The sequence below is a fragment of the Anabrus simplex genome, chromosome 1 (assembly GCF_040414725.1).
Source record: "Anabrus simplex isolate iqAnaSimp1 chromosome 1, ASM4041472v1, whole genome shotgun sequence".
Taxonomy (NCBI): domain Eukaryota; kingdom Metazoa; phylum Arthropoda; class Insecta; order Orthoptera; family Tettigoniidae; genus Anabrus; species Anabrus simplex.
The window spans coordinates 893,697,922-893,719,311 of record NC_090265.1 but is presented as its reverse complement, the minus strand read 5'-3'; the positions used below and the strand labels follow the sequence as shown (position 1 = coordinate 893,719,311).

At 37.8% G+C, this 21,390-nt stretch overlaps 1 protein-coding gene across 1 annotated transcript in view; it reads right to left on the bottom strand.

Moving 5' to 3' along the window:
* Positions 1 to 21,390, bottom strand: part of spg (dedicator of cytokinesis spg) — a 783,360-nt gene that overhangs the window by 188,897 nt on the left and 573,073 nt on the right. Inside the window, exons 11-14 of the mRNA XM_067136588.2 lie at positions 18,182 to 18,500; positions 17,382 to 17,629; positions 6,231 to 6,393; positions 225 to 500 (exon numbers count right to left, since the gene is read on the bottom strand). Of these exons, the coding sequence (XP_066992689.2) occupies positions 225 to 500; positions 6,231 to 6,393; positions 17,382 to 17,629; positions 18,182 to 18,500 (1,006 nt within the window). The remainder of the gene's footprint in view (positions 1 to 224; positions 501 to 6,230; positions 6,394 to 17,381; positions 17,630 to 18,181; positions 18,501 to 21,390) is intronic.

Genomic DNA, 21,390 nt, shown 5'->3' with positions numbered 1-21,390 from the left:
GACAAAAGAAATTACTACAGCCTCTTTCAGTTTTACAAAAGGTAACCGAAGAAAATTTGTGTAAGAAACAAAACAGTATTGACTAACAACTGGTTTGACAGATCTCATGACTGGAGAATTGTTGAATTACTTTAAGATAAGATGCATCTTTTTGCCTTTATAATGAAATAAGAAGAGTCAATACAGAAGAAAGATGCATTCTGCAGTTTTGTGAAAGCACTTACCATTTTGAGTTAGTTTTGTAGAACAGAGCAGTGTATGAACGAACACTGTCTCTTTCGAACTGCGAGTGAATGTAGCTGTAGCAGAGGAACCTGCATGCATACTGTCCCGAGCACTAGAGGGTAGCTGTAAATAAGCTGAAGGTTCAAGTCGAGATCTCTCCTCACACTTGTAGATGTAGAGTTCGTGCTGTCCATCCCTTAGGGTAGCTCCACCAGCCTCCATTAGTCGAGCAAACGAGAACCCAAAGAGCCGCTTGTTGTCTATCTTGTCACGTGCTGCAACATTATGACATGATCACATGATAACTATTCCAAATGCTTTAAACTTAATCACATTTTCAATACAGCACAATACCATGGCAAAGTTTTCAATATGAAGAAAAAACATAAAATGGAGAGAGAGATTATTCTACTTTTTAAGTAATGTGTACTTGACCCCAAATATATTTATGTTCCCAACTGGAATTATTGTACATTGTAGTACACTTTTATTATACATACATACATTATCATTATAGACTGTTATGCCTTTCAGCGTTCAGTCTGCAAGCCTCTGTGAATTTACTAAAAGTCGCCACAATCCTCGATTTGCAACTAGTGTTGTGGCCTCATTTAGTTCTGTACCTCTCATCTTTAAATCGTTAGAAACCGAGTCTAACCATCGTCGTCTTGGTCTACCTCTACTTCTCTTACCGTCCATAGCAGAGTCCATTATTCTCCTAGGCAACCTATCCTCCTCCATTCGCCTCACATGACCCCACCACTGAAGCCAGTTCATGCGCACAACTTCATCCATCGAGTTCATTCCTAAATTAGCCTTTATCTCCTCATTCCGAGCACCCTCCTGCCATTGTTCCCACCTGTTTGTACCAGCAATCATTCTTGCTACTTTCATGTCTGTTACTTCTAACTTATGAATAAGATATCCTGAGTCCACCCAGCTTTCGCTCCCGTAAAGCAAAGTTGGTCTGAAAACAGACCGATGTAAAGAGTTTCGTCTGGGAGCTGACTTCCTTCTTACAGAATACTGTTGATCGCAATTGCGAGCTCACTGCATTAGCTTTACGACACCTTGATTCAATCTCACTTACTATATTGCCATCCTGGGAGAACACACAACTTAAATACTTGAAATTATCGACCTGTTCTAGCTTTGTATCACCAATCTGACATTCAATTCTGTTGAATTTCTTACCTACTGACATCAATTTAGTCTTCGAGAGGCTAATTTTCATACCATACTCATTGCACCTATTTTCAAGTTCCAAGATATTAGACTGTAGGCTTTCGCCAAATCTGCCATTAAGACCAAGTCGTCAGCATAGGCCAGACTGCTTACTACATTTCCACCTAACTGAATCCCTCCCTGCCATTTTATACCTTTCAGCAGATGATCTATGTAAACTATCAACAGCAAAGGTGAAAGATTACAGCCTTGTCTAACCCCTGTAAGTACCCTGAACCAAGAACTCATTCTGCCATCAATTCTCACTGAAGCCCAATTGTCAACATAAATGCTTTTGATTGCTTTTAATAATCTGCCTTTAATTCCATAGTCCCCCAGTATGGCGAACATCTTTTCCCTTGGTACCCTGTCATATGCTTTCTCTAGATCTACGAAACATAAACACAACTGCCTATTCCTCTCGTAGCATTTTTCAATTACCTGGCGCATACTGAAAATCTGATCCTGACAGCCTCTCTGTGGTCTGAAACCACACTGGTTTTCATCCAGCTTCCTCTCAACGACTGATCACACCCTCCCTTCCAAGATGCCAGTGAATACTTTGCCTGGTATACTAATCAGTGAGATACCTCGATAGTTGTTGCAATCCTTCCTGTTCCCTTGCTTATAGATAGGTGCAATTACTTCTTTTGCCCAATCTGAAGGTACCTTACCAACACTCCATGCTAATTTTACTACTTTATGAAGCCATTTCATCCCTGCCTTCCCAATATACTTCACCATTTCAGGTCTAATTTCATCTATTCCTGCTGCCTTATGACAATGGAGTTTATTTACCATCCTTACCACTTCCTCAAGCATAATTTCACCAGCATCATTTTCCTCCTCCCCATGTGCTTGGCTGTTCACAACACCACCAGGATGATTTCCTTTTACATTGAGAAGATGTTCAAAATATTCCCTCCACCTCTCCAGTGATTCCCTGGGATCTATTAGGAGTTCACCTGAATTACTCAAAACACTGTTCATTTCCTTTTTCCCTCCCTTCCTAAGATTCTTTATTACTGTCCAGAAAGGTTTCCCTGCTGCTTGACCTAGCCTTTCCAGGTTGTTACCAAAATCTTCCCATGACTTCTTTTTGGATTCAACAACTATTTGTTTCGCTCTGTTTCCTTCATCTACATACAACTCCCTGTCTGCCTCGGCCCTTGTTTGGAGCCATTTCTGATAAGCCTTCTTTTTACACTTACAAGCTGCTCTCACTTCATCATTCCACCAAGATGTTCGCCTTTTCCCATCTTTACACACAGTTGTTCCTAGGCATTCCCTTGCTGTTTCTACTACAGCATCCCTGTATGCCACCCATTCACTTTCTATATCCTGAACCTGCTTACTGTCTACTGTTTGAAACTTCTCACTTATCATATTCATGTACTTCCGTCTAATTTCCTCGTCCTGGAGATTTTCTACCCTTATTCGTTTGCAGAGAGATTTCACTTTCTCTACCTTAGGCCTAGAGATACTTAGTTCACTACAGATCGGATAGTGGCCTGTATCATTGAAAAATCCCCAGTAAACTCGTACAATCCTAACAGATTTCCTGAATTCGAAGTCTGTTAAGATATAGTCTATTATGGATCTGGTATAGCGGTGAATAGCCTTATGCTTGAAGAATGTATTCGTAACAGCTAAACCCATACTAGCACAGAAGTCCAGCAAACGCTTCCCATTCCCATTAGCTTCCATATCTTCCCCACATTTACCAATCACCCTTTCGTATCCTTCAGTTCTATTCCCAACTCTCGCATTGAAATCGCCCATTACCACTATTCTATCCTTGCTGTTCACCCTGACCACGATGTCACTCAATGCTTCATAAAACTTGTCAACTTCATCGTCATCTGCACCCTCACATGGTGAATACACGGACACAATTCTAGTCCTAATTCCTCCAACTGACAAATCTACCCACATCATTCGCTCATTTACGTGCCTAACAGAAACTATGTTGCGTGCAATGGTATTCCTGATAAAGAGCCCTACCCCAGACTCTGCCCTTCCCTTTCTAACACCCGTCAAGTACACTTTATAATCTCCTATCTCTTCCTCGTTATCTCCCCTTACCCGAATATCACTTACTCCTAGCACATCCAGATGCATCCTCTTTGCTGACTCAGCCAGTTCTACTTTATTTCTTCCATAAGCCCCATTAATATTGATAGCTCCCCATCGAATTCCATTTTGTTTGCCAAGTTGTTTCCAAGGAGTCCCTCGCCTGTCAAATGGGAGTGGGACTCCGTTACTCCCATAGGTCCGAGGCTTGCTTAAAATGTTCTGAGCTCGGTCTATTCATGAAGCAGGATGCTACCCTACTTGCACATAGTCCAAGTGAGGATCTCTCCTCTAACGGATTATGGACCACCGGTGGATTGTATAGTCCTAGCCGCCCAAGCACAAGGAGGACCAGGACTCAGAATATGTCCGAGATGCCCACTCCCATTCCATAGCAACTGGTATCCCGACTCTCAGGACAACTTACTAGGCCACTCAGCCATTGCCCATGGTTCACGAACTAGGGCATGACTACAGTAACCCACAAACATGAACCATCATTTTTATTATTTAACAAATAAAATCTGACTTGGTAATATAGGGTATCTCCATCTCTTGGGACCCATTTAAATATAATACATTAAACACTTGAAACATTTAAGCCAGAAATTCCAAGATCCAAATATAAGTGATTCATCTACTGGCGGCAATTTTAGTGCAGACTATTTTCTTATCCAAGAATATTTCATGTGGATACGATCTTATTTTACAGCAGCCATAATACAGCATGAAAAAATACTGTATATGAGTATTTACTGATCAAGAATCCTCCATTGGAGATAGTTCTAGAGAACTCCGTATACTCTCAAAACTGTCTTACGAAAAGAAAGTACACTTAATTCATTTATTCATGTGGTGCTTGTTACAATTTCGTCTCTTGGGGACTCAGAGAGTCCAATTGTTTTTAAAAAAAGATGTTAATAAATTAGGTTTGATAATGGGCATTAATGTGATATGTTCCAGAACATACACTGTCTTACAGAGAAATAATGATGATGATGATGATGATGATGATGATGATGATGATGATGATGATGAAGATGATGATGGTTTTATATACCACCAACTACTTTTACAAAACACTGAGGTGTCAGTTGTACCACAGGAGTTCTTTTACGTGCTAGTACATCTGCCAATACGATGCCGACACCTCTAGTAAGCATTTACGGCACACTGATGTCTCGCTGCTATGTTGTTGAAGTGCTGTGACCTGGGACACTTCCATATGTGCAGGAAATCACAAATGCCATTCTTCAACAGTATAATGTCCGGTCACATACAAGTTCATCGGGGGCTGCCTGGCCAAGGCGGTAAAAGCGTGATCGGTTCATCCGGAAGGATGTGGGTTCTATTCCCTGTCAGGAAGTCAAAAAATTTAAGAAAAAAGATATCCACTTCCGGAGGTGGACATGGCCCTGAGGTTCACTCAGCCTACACTAAAAATGAGTACCAGGTTAATTCTTGGGGGCAAAGGTGGCCAAGCGTAGGGCTAACCACTCTAACCCACCAAGTGCTGAGGTTACGGATAGTGAAAGCCTTTATCTTCCACCCCTCCAAAGGCCTTCATGGCCTATACGGAGATGACTTTGCTTTTTACATACAAGTTCATCAGCCTGAATGCTTTGCATCTAAAGACGCTTTGTTATTTATCAATGCAGACAGTCTCATGCTGCTTAGCTGCGGCAGTTTGTTGTTCAATCATCCACTGCAAAAGCAACCCTAAACAGCAAATAAGGTTTTCACTGCTTGCAATGGTGTCAAACTCTTAGTTATGTGTTAGGACAGTTCCGCAAAGAAGAATTGCTTAGAAACACCTGCCATCACAGAGTGAGAGCAACCTTAGCATCTGCACTGAAAGATTTCAACCGGAGAGTTTATGAAGAAGTACACAGGGTGCAACAGAAGAGCAGATACTATTACCATCCACCAGCTGACTCGCATAGCTGTTATTCTTAATCTAGTCACTGGGTTGAAACACACCTTTCCCAGGCCAACGAAGCTGACCAGGAAAAGAAGAACATTTATGAACCATGCATCCCACATCTGAGTGAGAGGCATAACATTCATACTGTACTGGTCTGCGATGGGTCCGTTATCTAGAAGCAGAAGCGATGTACCCAAGCATACATGGGAAATCCTGAGAAAGCTTGAAATCCAGCTCGACACTGGAAAAAATTATAGTGGGCATTTTAAAAGATTTGGTGACTATCTAAAAATTGTCTACACTAGTCCTATATGATAATCATTTAGTATTTTCCTCCTTTTCAATATTTTTCAGATTTTCAGTTACCATTGTCTAAATTGTAAATATTCAGGATCCTTGTGATCATTCATAGTTTGTGAACTGATATCATTTGAAAGAATATATATAGCACTCAATCTTTCATAAGGTATTCAGCTTGAGCAAAAGCTGCACACTACAGCAATGTATTTTAAACGATGGAAATACAACAACAGCCGGCCACATTTGAGAGTTGGAATGGGATGGGGTGGTGAAGTGTTTATGACTTTAATTAAGGACCGAGGCTCTGAGTGTCTTTGTTTTGCTAGCAACTGGAAATGTTACGGCTAATGCCCCTATACACATTAGTTGTCTATTTCCACACTTGCAATATTTACTTGTTAATTCATATATTCAACAGTCAAGTTACAACATTTGTAGTCTAAGACTACAACTGAAATAAGATGAGCACAAAAGAATTACTTACTAGAGCAATGGCGATACTCTATTCGAATATGTGACCCATAAAACTTGTCAATTGGTACAGCCAGGCGAATGGTTTCTGCCCACCATGGAGAGTTATGATGATAGATAATCATCGACTGGTATTCGTCAGCTCCATCTGAACCAGATGCACCCCATAAACAATTCTAGGAAAGAAATATAGTATGAATAATCACACGCAGCAGACTAAATTGGTTAGTAAAATAAATTAGTGCCAACAAAAGAGACTAGGAAAGTAGAAAATTTCTTATTAGCAGACAGTACATGGAAACTCCAAAGGTTATTCTAAAGCAATGTGACAGTTTAGACAGACAGTCAAATTTATTTTCTGAGGAGGGCAAAACATCCTATTTTTAACCGTTGTAATATAACAACCAAGTCAAATGCTGCTGAGGCATATGATATAATGAAAGTAGGCACAGTCATGCTAAACTTCTACCTCTACACACATTATAATTAACAGAAGATCTGGAGAAACCAGTGAATGGACAGTAATAGAGGAGTACAAGATGACAATAAACAAATCCAAAACAAAATTAATGGACTGCAGTCGAACAAAGTCAGGTGTTGCAGGAAATATTAGATTAGGAAATGAAGTCTTAAAGGAAGCAGACAAATATTATCGCTTGGATAGTAAAATGCAGATTAGTACAAGCAAGGAAGGCCTTTCTTAAGAAAAGAAATTTGCTCACTTCGAACATTGATACAGGAATTAGAAAAATACTTTCGTCTGGAGCTTGGCATTTTATGAAAAAGAAACATGGACGATAACTAGCTCAGAAAGAAAGAGAACAGAAGCTTTAGAAATGTGGTGTTACAGAAGAATGCTGAAGATAAAATGAAATGGCATATGGCTTTTAGTGCCGGGAGTGCCCGAGGGCAAGTTCGGCTTGCCAGATGCAGGTCTTTCGATATGACGCCCGTAGGCGACCTGCTTGTCATGATGAGGATGAAATGATGATGAAGACGATACATTCACCCAGTCCCCGTGCCAGCAAAATTAACCAATTATGGTTAAAATTCCTGACCCTGCCGGGAATCGAACCCGGGACTCCTGTGACCAAAGGCCAGCACACTAACCATTTAGCCATGGAGTTGGACAATGCTGAAGGTGAGATGGATAGATTAAATTATGAATGAAGAGGTACTGAATCAAACTGGTGAGAGGAGAAATATTTGGTGAAATTTGACCAGAAGAAGAGATAAAATGATAGCTGGTTTTTGAGGGAAGTGTAGGCAGTAAGAATGGCAGGGGTAGGCCAAGGTATGAATGTGACAAACAAATCAGAGTACATGTAGGATGGAGTAGTTACACAGAAATGAAGAGGTTAGCACATGATAGGGCGGGATGGAAAGTTGCGTCAAACCAGAATGGACCGATGACCCAAACAACAACAATGTTAAATAACATAGCTCTCAGTCATTTTTCCTTTATAAATATATACAGATGGAGAGATGTAAGACTGCATGGATAGAGTATACATTTAAAAAAAAAAAACATGGGTCCAAAATTTGCGGCTGCACCCTTCACCAGTGGAGAATAGAATAATAAAGACCTATATTGACAAGTAGACACTGTGTGGGATGAGGGAAGTGGGGGTATAGACAAACAAGAAAATGAAAAATAAAGAGAAGTTAACTAATGTGAAGGCCGGGTGCTTACCTGGACCTCAGCACCACCTCATGTCTCACTTTGGAATTCCTAAGGGCAAGAGGGTGGGAAGTAGGGAGTGAGATTTTTAGATCCTAATGGGTGGGTACGAGATAGAGTTCTGCGCTCAGATGGCCTTCACTTGAACCACAATGGTACATGTAAGTTAGGATATTTGTTTAAAAGGTTATAGGGAGGCACACTGAGGAAAATAGGGTGGACTAGGGAATGGTAATAAGAGTACAGGGAGATGGAAGTTATTAAGGATGACAAAGTTGGTAGTGTTAAACTGTTAGAGTACTATAAGGAAAAGAAGAGAATTAAGTAATTTCATACAATATATAACTACCATATATAGTACTGTAATAGGAGTTTTCAGCCAAAATGACACATAGAAGGGCTATAACAATTTCAGACAAATTGAGAAAATTACAATTAGAACAAGTGAAAAAGTACTGGGCAGATCACAAGAACCAAAATCTGCAAAATGCCAAAGAAATATAACCCTCTAGCAACGCATCATCCAAGCAAAGGAAAGCAAAGCTGACAAAGTATTTTTTGATAATGTCTAATGCAGAAGAATTCTACAAAATAGTTGTAAATTCTGCTTCCCATAATAACAGGAATGACTGTGCTACTGTGAAGATAAGCAAACAGTGTAGAAATATATTCATGAAGCCAGCTGACTTGTTTTTTTCCTTCTTTGAAAGCTGCTACCTCATTTACTTTCTGTAATAATAGTAACAAAGTTATTTCTAGAAAGTTATTATAACCATATAATTATCTCATTGTAATTATTTAAACAAAATTACAAATAAATAAAAAATTATAACACCACAAGATTAATAATAATGTCTTCATATAATAAAATGTTTTGTAATTATGTGATTTCAGTCTAAATGTTACATAGAATAAATAAAACCTATAGTTATATTACAAACTTACCAAACATAATTCAAAAATACTACTATGGTTTTGTAAAAATAAATGAAATAAGAACATGGAATGTAATGTAATGAGAAGTACGTGAAAACTTGCTCAGTTTTGATTCACTTAGCCAGTTTTCATAATCACTCATTTTATCAGATCATGATTACTCATGAGTTGTTGTTTGAGTCATCAGTCCATAGACTAGTTTGATGCAGCCCTCCACGCTACTCTATTCTATGCTAACCTTTTCATTTCTACGTAACTATCGCATCCTACATCTACTCTAATCTGTTTGTCATATTCATATCTTGGTCTACCCCTACCGTTCTTACCACCTACACTTCCTTCAAAAACGAACTGAACAGGTCCTGGGTGTCTTAAGATGTGTCCTGTCATTCTATCTCTTCTCGTCAAATTTAGCCAAATCGAAATCCTCTCATCAATTTGATTCAGTATCTCTTCATTTGTGATTCGATCTATCCATCTCACTCTCAGCATTCTTCTGTAACACCACATTTCAAAAGCTTCTATTCTCTTTCTTTCTGACCTGGTTATCGTCCATGTTTCACTTCCATACAATGCCACGCTCCACACGAAAGTCTTCAGAAACACCTTCCTAATTCCTATATCAATGTTTGAAGTGAGCAAATTTCTTTTCTTAAGAAAGCTCTTCCTTGCTTGTGCTAGTCTGCATTTTATGTCCTCCTTACTACTTCTGCCATCGTTAGTTATTTTGCTACCCAAGTAACAATATCCATCTACTTCCTTTAAGACTTCATTTCCTACTCTAATATTTCCTACATCACCTGCCTTTGTTCAACTGCACTCCATTACTTTTGTTTTGGACTTATTTATTTTCATCTTGTACTCCTTACCCAAGACTTCATCCATACCATTCAGCAACTTCTCAAAATCTTCTGCAGTCTCAGATAAAATAACAATATCATCGGCAAATCTCAAGGTTTTGATTTCCTCTCCTTGGATTGTGATTCCCTTTGCAAATTCCTCTTTGATTTCCTTTACTGCCTGCTCTTTGTAAACATTGAAAAGGAGTGGGAACAGACTGCAGCCTTGCCTCACTCCTTTCTGGATTGCTGCTTCTTTTTCAAAGTCCTCGATTCTTATCACTGCAGACTGATTTTTATACAGATTGTAGATAATTCTTTGTTCTCGGTATCTGACCCCAGTCACCTTCAGAATCTCAAATAGCTTGGTCCAATCAATATTATCGAATGCCTTTTCTAGATCTACGAACGCCATGCACATGGGCTTGTCCTTCTTAATTTAATCCTCTAAGATCAGACGTAAAGTCAGGATTGCTTCACGTGTTCCTACTTTTCTTCTGAAGCCAAACTGATCTTCTCCAAACTCAGCTTCAACTTGTCTTTCCATTCTCCTGTAAATAATACGTGTTAAAATTTTGCAGGCAAGAGATACTAAACTAATGGTGCGGTAGTTTTCACGCTTGTCAGCGCCGGCTTTCTTGGGAATAGGTATAACAACATTTTGCCAAAAATCGGATGTCACTTCTCCTGTCTCATACATTTTACACACTAAATGGAATAACCTTGCCATGCTGGTTTCTCCTAAGGCAGACAGTAATTCAGAGGGAATGTTATCAATTCCAGGTGCCATGTTCCTAGTTAGGTCTCTCACAGCTCTATCAAACTCGGACCTCAAAATTGGGTCTCCCATTTCATCTGCATCAACTGCCTCTTCTTGTTCCAGAACCAAATCATCTACATACAACTGTTGGATATGTTCCTGCCATCTGTCTGCTTTGTCTTCTTTCCCTAGAAGTGGCTTTCCATCTGAGCTCTTAATATTCATACACCTAGATTTCCTTTTTCCAAAGGTTTCCTGTATTTTCCCGTATGCAGCATCTACCTTTCCTAGAACCATACAACCTTTGACATCCTTGCATGTGTCCTTCAGCCATTCTTCCTAAGCTACCTTGCAGTTTCTATACACTTCATTTAATCGCCTGTATTCTTTTCTGTCCTCTTCATTTCTAGCATTCTTGTCTTTTTGTCATTCACTGATTCTTAGTTGATCTTTACTTCCTTCCTTCCTAACATTTCTTCAGCAGCCCTACTGACTTCATTTTTTATGACTATCCACTCTTCCTCTATTGTGTTTCCTTCAGCCTTTTCATTTAGTCCTTATGTTACATGTTCCTTGAAACAATCCCTCACACTCTTTTCTTTCAACTTGTCTAGATCCCATCTCCTTGCATTCCTTCCTTTCTTCAATTTCTTCAACTTCAGATGGGTTTCATGACCAACAAGTTGTGGTCAGAGTCCACGTCTGCTCCTGGGAAAGTACTGCAATCCAACACCAGGTTTCTGAATCTCTGCCTAATCATAATGAAGTCTATTTGATAGCTACCAGTGTCTCCAGGTCTCCTCCACGTATACAGCTGCGGTTTGTTGTGTTTGAACCACGTATTAGCAAGGACTAAATTATGATCGGTGCAGAATTCAACCAGCCAACTTCCTCTTTTGTTCCTTTGTCCCAATCTGAATTCTCCCACTGTATTACCTTCTCTTCCTTGGCCTACCACTGAATTCCAGTCTCCCATCACAATTACATTCTCATCACCTTTTACATATTGTATTAAATCTTCTATCTCTTCATATATTCTTTCGATTTCCTCATCATCTGCTGAACTAGTAGGCACTATTGTGGTTGGGCATTGGTTTGGTGTCTATCTTGATGATAAGAATTCTTTCACTATGCTGGTCGTAGTAGCTTACCCGCTGCCCTATTTCCTTACTCATTATTAAACCAACTCTTGCATTTCCCCTGTTTGATTTTGTGTTGATAATTCTGTAGTCACTTGACCAAAAATCCTGTTCTTCCTGCCAACCTACTTCACTTATACCAACTACATCTAACTTTAGCCTATCCATCTCCCTTTCAGATTCTCTAAACTAACACAACGATTCAAACTTCTAACATTCCACGTTCCGACTCGCAGAATGTCAGTATCCATCTTCCTGATGATCGCCCCCTCTCGTGTAGTCCCCACCCTGAGATCCAAATGGGGGACTAGTTTACCTCCGGAATATTTTACCCGGGAGGAAGCCATCATCAGTACATCATTCATACAGAGAGAGCTGCATGTCCTCGGGAGTCAGTTACGGCTGTAGTTTCCCATTGCTTTCAGCCGTGCAGCAGTATCAACACAGCTAAGCCATGTTGAGTATTATTACAAGGCCGTATCAGTCAATCATCTAGACTGCCGCCCTTGCAACTACCGAAAGGCTGCTACCCCCCTTTCGATGAACCATTCGTTAGTCTGGTCTCTCAACAGATACCCATCCGATATGGTTGCACCTGCAGCTCGGCTATCTGCTTCATTGGGACGCGCAAGCCTCCCCACTGCGGCAAGGTCACATGATTTGCAGGGGAGATTTGAATTATGTAAATATATGTGAGAAATAAATACCATTCTAGTATTTGAAATAAAATATCAGACACAGGAGCTTCTCCATAAATTTATTGCATTTCCTGAAAATTAACAAAAGTGGACTGAGTGAGTTTTGGAATCAAACTCTTTAATCGGCAGTAATATGAATTGTAGTGAAAAATGGGAGGGTACTTTAAGACAGAAACAGGTACCAGGAATCATTAACCCCTCAGCGCCGACCTCTATACGTGGTATAGACCCTCTTTTCTTCCGTAGCCGCCGACCTCTATTCGTGGTATAGATCCATACATGGTTTCACATTTACGGCTTTAGCTCGAAGAGTTTTGGAGTTATTGATATGCAAATTGTTTTGTTTCCAAGAAGACATTTTCGGGTTTATCAGTGTTGTAAATAAGAATTGAAAAATCGTTAGGGTACTTTAAGACAGAAACAGGTACCAGGAATCATTAACCCCTCAGCGCCGACCTCTATACGTGGTATAGACCCATACATGGTTTCACATTTACGGCTTTAGCTCGAAGAGTTTTGGAGTTATTGATATGCAAATTGTTTTGTTTCCAAGAAGACATTTTCGGGTTTATCAGTGTTGTAAATAAGAATTGAAAAATCGTTATAATGTAGTTGTTTTTGCAAGGATAAGTATTTGTCAAATAAGTCTGAGCACTAAACTCTTGCTTTTTTTTAAAAGTCCGTTTGCTTCATTCGTTCCCACAGTATAAAATAAAGAAATGATGATCGGGGAAGTTTGTCTTTTCGTGTGATGTTCTTTGCTCCATTTGTACATTGGGAGTGCGGTTTATTTATTATATTTGTCTTTATTTCTCAGCTTGTAATATTTTCGTAACTCTCCACGAGCGCTCTGTGTAGGCAACAGTTAGTGCTGCTTTCTGTCATACGATACGAGAACCAGTTGTTCATGGTATATATCTCGTTTGAAAGACGTTGTCTCGATCTTTTATCTGAAATATGTATCGAGTTGGTTTGTTTCGTCATAAATGTTATTCCCCTCATTCAGTTTCGTCCTGTTGCTTTCGGTCTCGCAGCAGCTTCACCAGTCCGTGTGACGCGCCACGCTCAGCCGAGGTATGACTGACAGTAACGTGCTTGAAATATTGTATAATTCAGATAAAAGTTTAATCGGAAGTAGTAGTGACAGTATAAGCAGCAGTGATAATGAAATAGATGAAGTAGCAGTGGTAAATGATGAGAGTGACGATGAGGAGGAAACAGTACTTGGAAATTTCGTGTAAGAGACTATAGATAATTATACAGGTCAAAGAGAAGTTTTCAACGGTGAATTCTGATTGCTAAATTCTCTAATAATACTCACAGAGGTCACAGAGACAAATATTGAGCAATTACCTTATCGGGTTCAGCTGGTGAAAGGTTTGTTTACAAAATACGCTCGGGAGGGAGAGGAACGAAATATTCAAGGCCGGCGCGCATCAGATAATACAGTTCCAAGGTTGCAGGAAAGACATTTTATCATGAAATTAGCACCCAAGAGTTGGAAATCCAAACCTCAGAGACACTGTATCCTGTGTTCAAAACACGGCGAAAAGAAGACATCAGTGTACTGCTGCCAGGAGTATGACTTGAGTCCCTGTCTCAAAGAGTGCTTCGAACTCTATCACACGGAACTAAATTACTAAGGAAATGTGGAACAATTATGTAATTATCTGTATATACATAGTTCTGTCATAAGGAATTCCAAATTTCGTGAAAATCGGGCTACTCTTATACTTGTAGTAACGCTTTAAGTGAATCGATGCATTTCAGTCGCGCGTAGTTGAAATCTCATCCGGCCGCGGAGTAGGAAGCTATTTAAATGGCTGCGACGCTGAGGGGTTAATGAGCAAGGGGAATGTATAAGTGGTTAATTACAGCCAGTCAGCTTGAAATTTGTTGCATGTAAGCTCTGGAAAATCATTTGAACTGGTTATAATAGGATGATGTTTAACTGTATAGAGTAATAAATAAGTTATTGACTTTAAAAAAGCTTTTGACTCTGTTGATAGGGAAACCCTAGATAAAGTAATCCGTGAATCTGGAGTTAAAACTAAATTGGCAAACCTAATTCGTGAAACCCTTACAAACACTATCTCGAAAGTAAAATTTATGGGTGAAGTATCTCGACCTTACAAAATAAATACAGGTGTTAGGTAGGGCGATGGTTTATCTCCACTCCTTTTCAATTGTGTCATGGAAAAAATTGTAAGAATTTGGAATGAAAAACTGAAAGAATCCAAAATATTGCCACTTGTGCTGGGGGAAAAGAACAAAGCATTTGCAGATGACTTTGCCATACTTTCAGAAAGCCTTACAGATGCAGCAATGCAAGTCAATCTCCTTGAAAAAACAACCAACATGACAAGCTTGAGAATCTCTGCTGAGAAAACAAAATTTTTGACGAATATAAAAAGTGCCCCAAAGTTTTTAGTAACGGATATTGGTCAAATAGAAAACGTAAAGAAATTCAAATATTTGGGTGAGACAACTCAAGAAAATGGTTTAGAAAAATCTGCTATAGAAGAGAGGATACAGAAGATGGAAAGAGCTTACGGTATAACTAAGAATACTTACAACAAAAAGTGCTTATCAACAAAACTTAAAATAAAGCACTACAACACAGTAGTGAAACCAGAATGCCTGTATGCCAACGAATGTCTAGCACTGAGCTACAAGCTTGATAAAATAGAAATATTAGAAAGGAGAATTATAAGGAAAATATTAGGTCCTCTAAGAATTGCAGAGTTTTGGAAATTAAGAAGTAACAATTAAATTTACCAGAACATAGAAAACATATCAGAAACAATAAGAAAAAGGAGATTGCTATTTCTTGGACACATTTGTAGAATGGATGGCAACAGACTAACTAAACGAACCTTCAAGTACCTTTGGGAAAAGAAATCAATCACCACCTGGATTCAAGAAGTCAAGAAAGACCTGGAAAGAAACAACATACGAGAAGAAGAATTATTGGAAAGAAAGATTTTTAGGAAGAAAGTCTCACAAATGGAAGGAATCCAAAGGAGGAAGGAAAAGAAAACAGGCACAAAGTGGACTGAAGACAGAAAAAAGCAGCACAGTGAAACAATGAAAGAATACTGGAAAAAAGAACAACTAAGGAGGAAGAATTGAAATTGTAACACGGTCCTTAAAAGGCAAGAAGAAGAAGAAGAAGAAGAAGAAGAAGATAGTTACAGAAGACCTTGACAGTGTTATGATGTGGACAAAAGACAATGGTATGATGGTAATGGGACGAAGAGTCAGGTTGTTAATTTCACCAAGAGGAAAAGTCCTCTCAGTTTTCATTTCTGTGTTGATGGGGTGAAAGTACTTCACCGGAATCACTGTAAGTACGGTACTTAGGTGTTTAAATAAGGAAAGATCTTCACTGGGGTAATCACATTGAGGTTGTAAATAAAGCTTACAGATCTCTTTGTATAGTTATGAGCACACATAGTGGTTATAGTAAGGATGTAAAGGAGAGAGCATTCGAGTCTCTGATGAGTCCCAATTAGAGAATGGTTCCAATTTACAAGTGTATGAGAACTGGAAGGGATCCTAAGGAAAGCAGCATGATTTGTTATGGGTTATTTCTGACAAATGAGTAGTGTCACAAAAATGTTGCACAAACTTTCAGCAATGAAGACTTAGGAGTAAGGAGAAGATCTGCTCCGGTAAGTGGTATGTGCCGAGCTGTCAGTGGAGAGATGACAAGGAATTACATTAGCAGACAAATAAACTTGAGGTGAGCTTTCAAAAGTAGGAATGATCATAATATGAAAATCAAGTTGGAATTCAAGAGGACAAATTGGAGCAAATATTTATTTGTAGGAAAAAGTTTCGGGGATTGGAATAATTTACCAAGTGAGATAAATGTTTGATAAATTTCCAACTTCTTTGAAATAATTTAAGAAAAGTCAAGGTAAACAACTGATAGGAAATCTGCCACTTGGGCAACAGCCTTAAATCCAGATCAGTAGATAATAATTGGATCTGATTTTGATCTGATTCATACAAAAGTGAGAAATGTTTTAAAATGCCTTTAAAGTCTCTTATGTTTGTTACTGAACTGTTCCTCAAAAAATCCCAAATGCCGTATTGCACAGTTAATGCTGCACAAAATTCAAGTTACAGAGTATTTTTTTTTGCTGCAAAGAAGGAAATGTTTGCTTTGAGAAATCGAGAAATTCGTGTAACTGAATTTCGAGTAATAGAGAAATAAATACACTTGAAAAATAGGAAAAATGGCCGGGAAATTTAAGTTACTTTGAGATAAAGAGATTTGACTGTAGTTAAAATTACTGGAAAACCAGATAAAAAGGCAAAATGCTGAGATGCTGTACATTAGAAATAGACTCGTAATAAACATACTCCTTCAAACACAAAATAAAGAAAGAAAAAGAAGTGTAGTAGAAAATGATACACACTGAAAAGTATACATACACAAATGAATGCTATAATTCCACCTTTTCAATACAACATTTAATCAGTGAAGAATCACATGATCAAAACTTTGTAGAATATGTTTCGTCCAAATGTAGGACATCTTCAACTACTAGATATGTGGGGACTAAAATACAATTTGATTAAACTTATGTGATTAAAACATGGAAATTAAAATCTAATACATAAGACTTTTAATGTATTTCCATCACATCAGTGTACCTAATTCCGTATATTTTATTGATTACATAGATATTTTAATCTATTAGTGAACACTGTTAACTGTAAACTCCATTTAGTAACCTAATGGGTCAAGTCCTTGATATTCAACAGGGAGGACATGATTTTCCTCTTTTAATTACATAAATTTAACTGAATTATGTTTTCGTTGCCATGTCTAGTTGCTGAAGATGTCCTACATTTGGACAAAACTTTTCTACTAATTTTTATCATGTGATTCTTCATTGATTAAATGTTGTATTGAACACATGGAACTATAGCATTTAGTTGACGTCAATATGGAACTCAATTTGAAATTCATTGTATGTAGCATACTGAAAAGGGTAATCAGATAATTAAGCAAATTATAATTGTCTAGTAAAATGGTTGACAATGGTAAATTGTAAACATAAATCAATTTATAACAGTTTAGTCTAAATTTTACTTGCCTCTAAAACTTTTCCATCTGAATCCAACACAAGAATAGTAGCTTCAATATTCTTGCCTGTGGATTTTCCCCCACGTTCAAATTCACCTCGTTCTAATGCCAGGTATAAGTCATTACGCACATCACCAGGCATGATCACATCTGAGAAACCCAGTTTCTTAGTAAGGCATATGTTTTTGAATAGAAGTGGATTTTCTTCTCGTACTTGTGAGAGCTCTCCATGTAACATTTTCAGTGAGATACCAATACCTATAATAAAGAACAAACTCACATAACAAGGCATAAACCTTTACAGGTGGCAAATTTAAGGGCTGAAGAGCCTGAAAAGGGCTGCACCACCTTGGGATGAGGACACAAATTTACTTTAATGTAAAGTATGATACATTAAAATATTCTGATGATATTTTACAAAATAATTTAAAACATTAATAAACCTTGCTGGGCCCAAGCCTGGGTAAAAGAGGGGAGCTGACAACAGAAAGGACAACTCTTAATAAATCATATAAAAATATGTATCAACTACTGTCAACAAAGATGGTATGGGAAAGTTAAATAAACGGAGAAGGCAGAGGGGAAGACAGAAAGGTAGATGGGTGATGGGAGCAAAGGACTGTGTTGAAACCACTGAAACAGAGTGTCATTAGAGAGCTGGTGGAATGGTAGGAAATGATGGAGAGGCTTATACTACTAATAGACATGGCCAATGGTGGAAACTGTACTAATGATGATGGTACTGATGAATTATGGTTTTAAACAAAATGAGATCCAAGAAAGAAAAAAAAACCTGACCATATTACTCACCATAGTTTGGCTGGCCAGGTAATGGGCTGTACTTGTTGCTCTGTTTCTTGATGAGTAATTCATGCAGTTGGTGGAAATCCTTCTCTTCAGCCTGGTACACTTTGAATGTGAATTCTCGCTCTTCACTGCTGGACTCCTTGTTGAGCAATACTTCATTAATGTTGAGCACTGCACAGCCATGAGGTCTCTTGAACAGCTGATGAGGTGAAGCAGCATGATTTGACATCTTCTTCACTGAATCTGAATACAGCATACGACCTATCCGCATCACGTGTGCCACTAAATACATGTCCCGACTGAGGTCTGCATTACCGAGATCCTGAGGAAGGAGATGTTGCATGAAACATACTGTACTAAACATGTGATATGAACTGGGATCTGAAATGAGCATCTGTTTCTCCAGATTAACAATTATTTTCCATTAAATTACTTTTTATTTTGACAATAATACTAATTATTTCTTAAACATATTTACCTGTGTGTTTTTCAATTTATTCTTTAATAAAAATCAGTATTATTTTAAATGTTGTTTTTTTCTTTATTTTTGCTTTACAGTATTTTTAAAAGAATTTAGAAGAAGTTATAGAGAGAGAGAGAGAGAGAGAAAGAGAGGAATAGGAAAGGAAATATAATAGGACAAGGAATTTAAGTGTATTTTGAAGGTAGTTAGTACAATTATGATAGATTTTGAGATGTTTAGAGGTAATTTTGCATGGAATAAATTATTGAGAGACAATATTGAGTTGTGATGTGTTAACATCATTCAAAACATGCACCAATTGACTCTATCAGTGTTATGAAAATAGGGGTAATTTCAAACACTTATAGCTCCTTTCATTCACATCCCATCCCATCCCATCCCATCCCATCCCATCCCATCCCATCCCATCCCATCCCATCCCATCCCATCCCATCCCATCCCATCCCAAAGAAACAAACAGCATTCTACACAGTAACAGTGATGCATTTTTTAAAAAATTGTCTGAATTAATATTTGCAGATGTGACATCATCACAAAATTAGACTACAGAAATTGTTTACCCAAAACTAAGTTGAAAATGTAGAGAATGCGAGAGAACACTTTTATTAGAAAAAACGTTTTGTTAAAAACTTCTATAAAGATTGGAAAGAATAAAAATTATTGTTGCAGTGCAACAAACAAAGGTATAATTTGGCACTGGCATTAAGAAAATTTCAACAAAGTCCGATGCAGAGTGCATGAGCAAACTCAGGCAATGTCAGAAAGCTACTGCATTATTTTGGTGTGCCACTGGAGCCATTTGGACTAAGAACTGAAGTCTATAATTCTAACGTTTCTCCACACTGAAACCTTGTGCTTTTTTTTCTGAATTAAGGAAAATCATTTTTATGATATCAACAAAGTAAAATACATCATTTTTTATTTACTAACTGTCAAAGGAGAACACTGCACAAAGTTTACATTATTTTCATTCTAGTTCCAATGCAAGTCGCACAAAACTCCTGAGTAGGAAGAAAATTGTTCACAATCAACACTGACACATGGATATCAAAGACTGATGAGCTCTGCCAAGTAATCTGCTATTTTAAAATTTGATACTGCTCTTGTATTTGTATTAAGCACAATACGACTTTGGCTTTAACCAAACACTGCAGAAAATGTAGCCAGTTATTGACTGCTGCTATACCAACTGACATTTTAGTTCACAACACAGAAGCATGGTAGTCTACATCACGAGAAATGTTAATTGTTGAAGGCATGGAAAACAAGAAATCATATGGAAATAGATAGTAATTTTTAGGTATTCAATTTAATTTATTCATGTTTACTGCCCTATTTTGTTTTATTTTACAAAAAATTATTCCTAAATTTTAAATTATTTTCAGGCTGCTTATTATAAATGCAAGAAACACAGCTCCCTGCTTATTGGCCTTCAAAATCAAAAAATACTTCTGAATATTTTGAATTTTTCACACCTCAGAAACATTTTTGCTCCTTGAACATAAGAAGATACACTAGTGAAATGAATGCATCTGAAAATCGACGTTATATGTTCTATCTGTAACAATAGTATTATAGTAGGTCACTATTTGCATCACTTGGTGTCTACAGTAAATCAACTAACACATACTTGGCACAACATAATCTATCCCAAAATATTCAGCCACCCTAGATATTAGCTTCCACTGCTTACAGATTGCACTCAATGACACATCTGTAGGCATGAATCAAGGCAATGAATACGTAGTGACAATGTTACAAGACATAATGAGATTTAGAAGGTTGTGACAAATCGATAGCAGAGTATGAAGATCAAGGTGGCTAAGGATTTAGCCACCATCCAATTAAGATCTACTGTTAAAAGTATATTTTCTTCATTACAATAGTTTTGTATCTGTTTTGCTGCTAGATGCAACTGAAAATTGTTGAGCTATATTTACATGTGCATTATCATCCAACATTAAAAGTCACAAATAAGCTGATCTACTTCATATTTATTATTTTACTCCAATATTTACTTGGCCCTGCATTGGTTAGTTCTATGTTTTCATTTACTTCATTTTGCATACAGTGGTAACTTCTGAATTTTTGTGTATTTTCACTTGGCCAAATAATAAGGCACTAAATTTTGAATCAACCTTGATGAATTTCTGAAATGGGGATTTGAACTGCTTAGATAATATTTTCAGTACTCCGATTGCAGAACATAATCTTACCTTTGTGTTCTGCAGTATTTTCATCTTTTGCACTCAAATTAAGTTGAAAAAATGTAGGCGAATATATCCCTGTGAGAGGTAGTAATGGGCTCTGTGCTCAATGTAGCACAAAAAAAAACTCTAAAGTGCTCCAGTCCTGCCTGTTTAAAGTGTGAGGTTACACTCGGTTTGGAGTGCTTAGTATCATTCCATACAAACTGAGATTGTATTATTTGTGATGTTCCAGCAGTGAAAAATTCTACGTTTAACCAAGTAGTATTCCAAATAAAACTAAATAGCATAACTGCAATGGTGTCTAAATAACACTAGCCAACATGATTTTGCAGTAAAATAGAAAATATGTAATTCTTACGGAAATCGCTGCCCTGATTCCGAAAATGATGCTATTTTTTTTCCTATCACGTCTAGTTTTGATGCAATTCGGTGTTTTAGTATCTGCATGAATTCGTAAGATGTAATGTTGAGAGATGTTTTTGCGCAACTTTTTTAGAATACAATTATGTGATTTGACT